This window comes from Pristis pectinata, chromosome 8 (assembly GCF_009764475.1).
Source record: "Pristis pectinata isolate sPriPec2 chromosome 8, sPriPec2.1.pri, whole genome shotgun sequence".
Classification (NCBI taxonomy): Eukaryota; Metazoa; Chordata; class Chondrichthyes; order Rhinopristiformes; family Pristidae; genus Pristis; species Pristis pectinata.
Window position 1 is genome coordinate 34577901 of NC_067412.1, and position 10563 is coordinate 34588463.

The following is a 10563-nucleotide window of genomic DNA, read 5'->3' on the forward strand; positions in this document are numbered from 1 at the left end:
AACTCACTTGGTCAACAATAATCAAGAATACTGCTTGTATCCACTGCTTCTGTAAAACACCTGGAAGACCTCAGTTGTATAACCCATGATGCAGAAATTAAACTGAGTAACATAAAAGTTGCTTTGTTATATTGAAATTGACATAAAATGCTTGATCTTATCTTGATTAGATACTCTTATAGATTGAAATTTGTTGTGTATTTAATCACATTAACATTTTTTCCAATTTTAGAGCTTGCAACACATTGAATCAAATCTTATCGGTGTTGCGTCATAGTCTTTTTCAACTCAAACTTATTGTTCCACAGCTTACTTGAACTGTGATCTGATAGTGGCATAGAAGTGACAATGATGCTTCTACGATCCTGATGAAAAATTGCACCGACAGTGTAAATCTTTATCCAATAAAATTAAAGGATTAAAAAAGAAACAGGAATAATTGAGGAGGATGAATTATAATGGGACACAGAAAAAAATATTGGAGAGAGAAAAAGAGTCAAGGAAAACATAAGTTGTGTAAAAAAAAAGACTGTCTCTTAAAAAAAAGTTTAAACTTATAAAATGATGCTCCAGAGTTTAAACTGACCCAATCCAGAGCTAGAGTAATTAACTAGCATTATATTCTCATATTATTAAGAGGGTACTTTCATATTAATTAAATGCCCTAATTATCTGTGATGAGTTTACTGTATATATCTAGCAAGTTCCTGAGAATAAACAAGAGGCAAAGGTTACGTTGTTATTAATGAACAACATAAATTAACTAGCAAATTCTCCAGATTTACGACATACTTTTTCATCCTCTGGTTTTGTTGCTGATGTATACATTAATCCACTTTAAATTTCTAAGTCTGCCATAAAAAGTGAACATTGGGAAAGCATTGCATTTTATACATGCACTGTATAGTTTGTTGATTGCTAAATATATGAAGTTTATTCTGATTTGGCAATAATCTAATCAGAACTTCATTGTGATGCGCTAAATTCAGTTTATGTAATCAAGGAGCAGTTCATTGGCTGTTCTTGTCAATTCTTGACCTTGCAGGCTTAATTGTGACAATTCTTTATGTGCACCAACAATCTCAGCTATAGTGTTCTTCACAGTCAATGGCCTTGCAATCCATTGTACGTCAAAGAACTATTATTAAAAGATTATTTTTCTTCAAATTAGATTTCACATTTAAAAAGATTGTATTAATTTTCTTTCAAGAGGATCTTAATAAAGTAAAATGAAACTTTTTGTTTTACTTGGCAGTCATTGATAAATACAGAACACATATTTCGGTGAAATATTAGTGTAAATGAAATTGGCTCCCAAACTTTTAAAGTTTATTTTCTCCTTTTACAGCTTGGAACAGATACTTGGTATTATGCCAAACGTTGCTTCTTGTCTTTACTGGAAAATATGGCAAAACACATGATTATGCTAAGGGACACCGTTATACAGGAATGTATTCAGTTTCTCGAGCACTGTGAAAGTAAGTACTTAAAACATCATTTTTGAAAGCTGAAATGCCATTGACTAGAAAATGAGGAAAATATATAATCTTAAGGTTCTCTATATTAAAGAGGTGCTTTTTTTAAAGTAAGTTATTAGTACTGTTGAGGACTAAGTTTCTCTGAACAAAGATTAAGAAGCAAGAAACCCCTCCTAAGCAAGGATGTATTTTTAATAAATCTCTAAATGGCTTAGAGATCTGAATAACCAATTATCACTCCCATCTGATATTGTATGCTAGCCTTCTGTGAATCAGGACATCCAGATGTCTCTGCATCCCAGAACTCGACAGTACCCTACCATTTTGATAATTATAGAGTCATATACCACAGAAACAGGCCCTTTGGCCCCATTGATCCATGCCAACCAAAATGCCCCATTCAAGCTAGTCCCATTTACCAGTGTTTGGCCCATAACCTTTTAAACCTTTCCAATCCATGTACCTATGCAACTGTCTTTTAAAAGTTACGATTGTACCTGCCTCAACCACTTTCTCTGGCAGCTAATTCTACATAGATACCACACTTTGTGTAAAAAAAAAAGTTGCCCCAAGTTCCTATTAAATCTTTCCCCTCTCACCTTAAACCTATGCCCTCTAGTTCTTGATTCCCCAACCCTGGGAAGAAGAATGAGCGCATTCACCCTATCTATGCCCCTCATGATTGTATACACTTCTATAAGATCACTTTTTAGTCTCCTACACTCTAAGGAATAAAGTCTTAGCCTGTCCAATCTCTCCCTTTAACTCAGTCCCTCAAGTCATGACAACATCATTGTAAATCTTCTCTGCACTCTTTCCAGTTTAATAACATCTTTCCTATAGCAGTTTCTTTCTGCCAAATTGAGCAATTTCACATTTTCTCACATCATTCACCATTCATTTACTCTATACCTTTTTGTAGCCCCCTTGTGTCTTCTTCAAAACTTTCCTTCCTATCTGCATATCATCAGCAAATTTATCAAACATATTTTCAATGCATTTATCCAAGTCATGTTTAAAAAATAGTTGGGGCCATAGTTCCAATCCATGTGACACATCAGCTTTCCAGAGAGCGGAGAGTGCCGGAAATTAACGAGGAATGATTTTTTTTTTACTTTCTAGCGTTCGGGATAGCGGCGAGTGACTGCGCAGGCGCGTGACGTCACTTGGCAGTGCGCGGGCGATTTAAATAGCAGACCAACATATCTAGCGGGCAGCGTCGGAGCGGGCAGCTGAGTGAGAGGGAGCAGAGTGGGTTAGGCTTTGGCTCAACGGGCTTCGGCGAGAGCGGGAAAGAGGCGAGACTAATAGAGAGGGGGTAAGTTATTAGTTTATTTGTTGAACTCAGTGGTATTCAGCAAGATGCATCTAGGGTTGGTCTTATGTTTGGAGTGTCAGATGTGGGGACCCTGGGAGACTACCAGACTCCCCGATAACTACATCTGCGCAAAGTGCACCGAGATGCGGCTCCTCAAGGAACGGATTGAGAGTCTGGAGCTGCAGCTCGATGACCTTTGGTTGGTTAGGGAGAGCGAGCAGGAGATAGATAGGAGTTATAAAGAGTTTGTAGACAGCACCTCTGTGGCGGTCCCCCTCAAAAACCGATATCTCATTTTAGATTTGGTTGGAGAGGATGACCTGATAGAGGAAGACCTCAGCAACCGGGACCTTGGCACCATGCCTGGTACTGTGGTCCAGCGGAGGAAGCGAAATGCAGTAGATATTGGGGATTCTATAGTAAGGGGTACGGATAGCAGATTCTGCGATAGCGACAATGAGTCTCGGATGGTGTGTTGCCTCCCTGGTGCCAGGGTACAGGATATCACGGACCGGGTCCAGAATATTCTGAGGGGAGAGGGTGAGCAGCCAGAAGTCTTGGTACATGTAGGTACCAATGACATGGGTAGAAAAAGAGAAGAGGTCCTGAAGGAGGAATACAAGGCATTGGGGAGAAGGTTGAGAAGTAGGACCTCAAGGGTAGTAATCTCAGGATTACTACCTGTGCCACGTGTCAATGATAGGAAGAATAGAAAGCTCTGGCAGATGAATGCGTGGCTGAGTGACTGGTGCAGGGGGCAGGGCTTCAGATTTTTGGATAATTGGGACCTTTTTTGGGGGAGGCATGACCTATTCGCTGAGGATGGGTTGCACCTAAACTCCAGAGGTTCCAATATCTTGGCGGGAATGTTTGATTTAGTTGTAGGGGAGGGTTTAAACTGATCTGGCAGGGGGATGGAAACCAGGATGTTAGGTTACAAGATGCTAAGGTAAAGGAGGGAGTTTATAGAAACAAGTCCAATGAGGATGGCAAGAAGGACAGGCAAGTGAGAAGTCAGGATAATTTGCTGAATATTGGAAGTACAACAAGTCAGGATGTTAGGATACAGAATGTTAGGATAGGGGATGAGGTATATAGGAACATGCCTAAGGTAGTATGTAGTGAAGATGGTAAGAAGGATAGACAGGTGGAAAGCCAGGATAATCTGCTGAACAATAGAAGTACAACAAAATTAATAGCAGATACCGGACTAAACGTACTGTATTTAAATGCACGTAGCATTAGGAATAAAGTAGATGACCTAGTGGCACAACTACAGGTTAATAAATACGACATTGTGGCAATCACCGAGTCATGGCTTTATGATGGATGTGATTGGGAACTGAATGTCCAGGGGTACACAGTGTATAGGAAGGATTGGCGGGTAGGCAGAGGGGGAGGTGTGGCCATGATGGTTAGTAGTGATATAAAATCGATAGAAAGGAAGGATATTGGGTCAGAGGAGGTGGAATCCTTGTGGGTGGAGCTAAGGAATAGCAAGGGTAAAAGGACAATAGTAGCAGTCATATATAGGCCCCCTAATAGCAGTCAGCAAGTGGACAATAAGTTGCAGTTTGAGATAGAAAAAGCATGCCAGAGTGACAACGTGAAGATAATTATGGGGGATTTTAACATGAAGGTGGACTGGGAAATCCAGAATGGCGGTAGTACTCAGGAGAGGGAGTTTGTGGAATGTCTAAGGGACGTTTTTCTAGAGCAACTTGTTGAAGAGCCCACCAGGGGATCGGCTGTTTTGGATTGGGTGCTGTGTAATGAACCGGAGGTGATTAGGGAACTAAAGGTAAAGGAACCACTGGGAACCAGTGATCACAATATGATTGAGTTCAGTTTCAAGTTTGAGAAGGAGAAACTGATAACTGGTGTATCGATATTTCAGTGGAACAAAGGAAATTACAATGGTATGAGAGAGGAGTTGGCCCTAATTGATTGGAAGAGTAAGCTGGCTGGAGGGACGGCAGAGGAGAAATGGAAGGAATTTCTACAGGAAATAAGGAAATTGCAGGATAGATATATTCCAAGAAAAAAGGTTTTTAATGGAAAAAAGGCACAAATGTGGATAACGAGAGAGGTGAAGGCTAAAATAAAAGCAAAAGGGGCGGCGTACAAAGAAGCAAAAATTAGTGGGAAAACAGAAGACTGGGAAGCTTTTAAAAACCTGCAGAGAGAAACTAAGAAGGTCATTAGGAAAGAAAAGATGAATTATGAAAGGAAGTTGGCGGATAACATTCGAAAGGATACTAAGAGTTTTTTTAAATACATAAGGTGTAAAAGAGAGACACGGGTTGATATAGGACCAATTGATAACGGTGCAGGAGCTATTATAATGGACGATAGAGAGATGGCAGAGGAATTGAATGAATATTTTGCATCGGCCTTCACCGTGGAGGACATCAGCAATGTGCCGGTTAGTCAGGAGTCTCACGAAATGGAATTGAGTTCAGTTAAGATTACTAGGGAGAAGGTGCTAGGAAAACTAAATGGACTAAAGACTGATAAGTCTCCCAGACCGGATGAGGTGCATCCCCGGGTTCTGAAGGAGGTGGCTTTAGAGATAGCGGAGGCATTGGCGATTATTTTCCAGAAATCGATAGATTCCGGCGTGGTTCCGGAGGACTGGAGGGTCGCAAATGTAGTTCCGTTGTATAAGAAAGGTGGGAGGCAGCATAAAGGAAATTACAGACCTATTAGTCTGACGTCAGTGGTGGGAAAGTTATTGGAATCTATCCTCAAAGACGGGGTTACGGAATACCTAGAGGTGCAGGGCAGGATAGGTCCTAGCCAACATGGTTTTGTGAAGGGAAGATCCTGCCTGACCAACCTATTGGAGTTTTTTGAAGAAATCACAGGTAAGGTGGATAAGGGAGAGGCGGTAGATGTTGTGTATTTAGATTTTCAAAAGGCCTTTGATGAGGTGCCTCACAAGAGACTGATTAATAAGATGAGAGGTCATGGAATTACAGGTAGGATAACAGAATGGGTGGAGCATTGGCTAGTTGACAGGAAGCAAAGAGTGGAAATAAAAGGATCTCGTTCTGGTTGGTTACCGGTTACTAGTGGTGTGCCGCAGGGGTCGGTGTTGGGACCGCTCCTTTTTACCTTGTACATTAATGATTTGGATGATGGAATAAATGGTTTCGTGGCTAAGTTTGCGGATGACACCAAGATAGGGGGAGGAGTAGGGAGTATTGAAGAGATAGGAAGGTTGCAGAGGGACCTAGGCAGTTTAGGAGAATGGGCAAGGAAATGGCAGATGAGATTCAATGTAGGGAAATGTGCAGTTGTACACTTTGGAAGCAGAAATAAGCGGGCAGATTATTATCTAGGAGGAGAGAAAATCCAAAGCACGGAAGTACAAAGGGACTTGGGGGTACTCGTGCAGGATACCTTAAAGGTTAACCACCAGGTCGGATCGGTGGTAAAGAAAGCGAATGCTATGTTGGCATTCATTTCGAGAGGTATAGTGTATAAAAGTAAGGAAGTGTTAATGAGGCTCTACGGGGCACTAGTGAGGCCTCATTTGGAATATTGTGCGCCGTTTTGGGCCCCACATCTTAGGAAGGATGTGTTGACGTTGGAGAGGGTTCAGAGGAGATTTACGAGGATGATTCCAGGAATGAAAGGGCTTACGTATGAGGAGCGTTTGTCGGCTCTTGGACTGTACTCGCTGGAATACAGAAGAATGAGAGGGGACCTCATAGTGACATTTAAAATATTGATAGGAAAGGACAGAGTAAATGTGGCTAGGCTGTTTCCCTTGGTGGGTGAGTCCAGGACCAGAGGGCACAATCTTAGAATTAGAGGGTACAGTTTCAAAACAGAGATGAGGAAAAATTTCTTTAGCCAGAGGGTGGTGAATTTGTGGAACTCCTTGCCACATACAGCAGTGGAAGCCAGATCAGTGGGGGCATTCAAGGAGGAGATAGATAGATATCTAAATAGTCAGGATATCAAGGGATATGGGGATAAGGCCGGTAATTGGGATTAGAATAGTTTTTTCTTCTTCTTCTTCTTTCCCCATTCCCCATTTCTCATTTCTATTTCCCTTTCCTTGGAGCAGACTCGATGGGCTGAATGGCCTGCTTCTGCTCCCTTGTCTTGTGATCTTGTGATCAGTTATAATACCTTGGCAACCAGGAAAAGATCGATTTTGCTAAAAACTCTTTTTCCTGTTAGCTAGTCAATTATTTTTCCTTACCAATATATTACCACCTTCACCACAGGCTTTTATTTTCCATAATAAACTTTGATGTGTCACCTCATGAAATTCCTTCAGAAATCTAAGTGTAACATCCACTAGTTTCCATGATCCTCAAATCATGTTACTCCAATACATTAAACACTATTTCCCTTTCACAAATCCATATTGAAATTTGCGTATCTTAATTTTTTCTGAATGATCTGCTACAACATCTTAAATAGCAGCTAGCTTTTTTACGAAGACCGATGTTGAGCCAATTGGTGTATAGTTTCTTGCTTTTTGTCTCCCTCTCTTTTTGAATAAAGAAGTTACATTTGCTATTCTCCAACCTAAATGAAGTTTCCATAAATCTAGGAAAATTAAAACCAATGGATCAACTTTCTCAATAACCCCCTTTAAAGCTCTACGGTGAAATTTAGCAGGGCTCAGGAACTTGTCACCTATAACTCCAACATTTTTCTCAATCCCACTTCCCTGATGATTCCTTTTGGGTGGAAACTATTAAACCTGTGCATCTTAATCCTCATTATTTACTTTATTATGCTGAGAGGCTGCATTTTGATGCAAAAGATTCAGAGACACTTTGCATACTGAATGGTATGATCTTAAAATGCAATAAAAGACAACCATGAATGGTTGTGCATAAATCTTATGAAAGTGACAGCGTAGTCTAACAAAAAAATATATGGGATCTGGAGCTTCATAAATAGAAGCATAGAGTACAAAAGCTAGAAAATTGTGTTAAACCTATAAAGGAGGCTAGTTAAGGCACATCGCTTTAGTAAGGAGGTGAAGATTTGTAGAGTGTATTGGACATTTACTTGTTCCAGGAATGACATTAGATTCTCATGAATAAATTGGGAAGGGTTGGGTTGTTGTCCCCTAAGCAGAGAAGGTTAAGAGGAAATGTGATAGAGGTCTGTGAAAGGTTTAGATCAATGGGGGGAAAAAAAGCAACTGCTTCCAGGACCTGAAGGGTTGATAAACCAGAGGTCACAGATTTAACATTACTGGCAAACAAACCAGAGAGAGACACAAGGAAATACCTCTTTTCATACTTGCATTAAATGGATGGTGAATAAAGATTCATGAGTTAATTTCGAAAGGGAAAAAAGTGTAGCGATATGAGGCAATGAACTAACTAGAATGGTCGTTGAAAGAACAGGACCATTCCCAAGGACTGAGCAGCCACCTGGGATGAAAAAATGAGATTGTACATTTTTTTTCTTGAATTCAGTCCACTTGGTTCCTCCCCTTCACTTTACATATCGTTTTCACGGGACATCTTCAAAGTACAAGTTCAACACTAGCCATTTCCTTAGCTTCTATTATGGTTTCACCTGAGTGAACTCATTTTCTTCATCAGCATGGATATTCTCTCAGTAGTTTTCTGAAGATCTTCAGATACTATTTGTGTGTTTCTTCCAATTATTTTTTGTATTTAATTGCTCTTTTTATATCCCATTTCATTGGATGATTATTTGTTGCAACCCCACTTTTCCTTAGATATGTGCAAGTCTTTTCATGCTGCCTCCTGCCTCATTTTGTTGATCATAGTAGCTTAACCACACAAGTGATGCTGTTGCTGTTCAGGAGTACAGAGTGTTTTTAAATGGAGCAACTATTTATTTGAACAATCTCTTTACAGGTTTACACATGAGTAGTTCAGCCAAATTTACATAAGTGGTGACACTTCAACATTAATTGATTGTAGATCACTTTGCAATATCTGAAGCTTGTGAAAAGTATTATAAAACTGATGTTTTAATATACAGTTATAACAATCTTTTTATTTCTGGCCCATTTAGTTTATGGCAAGAATGTACTAGCGGTGATTGAACAACCCTTAGAGGAACAAAGACTGCATACAGGAAAGAATACAGTTACATACCAGGCACGACTGTTGAAGTCACTCATTTATGAGATCATCGGATGGAATAGCTAACAAATACTTGTTTAAAACAAACATGTTTGGCTGATCTATTAAACAAACTATTTTAAAATTTAGCCCTGGTTCAGAAGTTTTTTGATGTTTTTTCATTGAAATGTTTAATTTTTGGTTTTGGGCAATATTGTAACATTTTCTCATGGAACAAAATTGTTAAATAAAATATTTAACAATTTTGTTCCATGAGAAAATGTAAATACATTTCACTGTCTTGTAAATAACCAGCTCTGAGAAACAACCCCAAACAAATATTTTATAAACTTTCTGTTCTGTGTATTTCTGGAAACACAAGTGTAAGATCTTTGGCTCCAATGTAATCTTTTTTTTTCAAAACTTGGTTTCAAAAATCCTATAATGACAAAATCTTTGCATTTTTATTTTAGATTTTGAATAAAGTATTAGTGAAAACTAGATTATGTTGCATCATTTAATCTACATTAGAGTTGCCTAACATTCCACAGTATGAGCCCAGATGACAATTTTTTGTGCTAGATGAAAAGTGCACTTCCAATATCTTATTTTCTAAGACCAAAAAAAAGTCCTCTTAACTAGAAAAAAATTGTTGGTAGTTTCCATAAAATTCAGGAAGAAAATGATTAAAACAAAACTGCAGAAAAAAATATCCAAAAACTAAATGGGACAGAAGTATTATAATCAGTAAGAAAATAATCTGCCACTGAAAAGCAAAAAACTGCAGATGCTGGAAAATAGAAATAAAAACAGAAAATGCTGGAGAAAGTCAGCAAATCAGACAGTGTGTGGAGAGAGAACCAGAGTAACAATTCAATTCACTCTGCCATCTTGCCTGCCAGAATTTTGGCAACATCTTTTGAAAGTGATTTTCTCCAACTGTTTGGCCCAGTATAATAATCCTTTACTCATGTAATACAATGCTGTAACAATTGATTGGGTGGAACTTGTATATTAAATTTTAAAAGCTATCTGTACCCATTTTACTATGAATAATCAATTTCATGCCTTAAATATAAAGCAGCTTGGGCTCCTGAATGACCTTTTAATCAACTTCCTGTTCTGTGAGTCATAAAGGTTACACCATGACAAAGCAAACAGGATTGATGAAATGGCTTCTTGGATTTCATTAGTTAACCTGCATGAAGTCTATGCTAATTGATTTTACTTCAGTCCTTTCAGGTAAAGAAAATGACCCCATCAGCCATCCCAGATACATATTTCTCTACAAATACAGGAGGCCATTCAACCCATTGAGTCTATGCTAGCTCTCAGATCTATCCCATTCCCACTTCCCTGTAACCTCTCTCAAACACCCATCAACTCCCCTTGATTCTCCTACCACCCACCTACACTACAGGTAACTTAGCCAATTAACCTACAAATGTCACATTGGAGGAAACCAGAGCACCCAGGAGAAACCCATGTGGTCATGATCTGAACTCGCCATTTGAAAACAACCAATTCTATATCTACCTTAAATAGAATTACTCTGAATGCTTTACCCTTGCTAAGTCAAGATAAACGTTTTTCCATCTTCACCTTGAGCTAATTGTAGGAATAACTGTCACTAAACAACGTAAGTCATCAAAAGTAGGATGCAGCACAGAATTGTTCTGATACATTAATA

The 10563-nt window shown here is 39.1% G+C and overlaps 1 protein-coding gene across 3 annotated transcripts in view; it reads left to right on the forward strand.

Moving 5' to 3' along the window:
* Window positions 1-8960, forward strand: part of flr (fleer) — a 67220-nt gene extending 58260 nt beyond the window's left edge. For all 3 annotated transcript variants that reach the window (XM_052020939.1, XM_052020941.1, XM_052020940.1), the window contains 2 exons: window positions 1349-1478; window positions 8824-8960. In XM_052020939.1, the coding sequence (XP_051876899.1) occupies window positions 1349-1478; window positions 8824-8960 (267 nt within the window). The remainder of the gene's footprint in view (window positions 1-1348; window positions 1479-8823) is intronic.
* Window positions 8961-10563: the final 1603 nt, after the last annotated feature.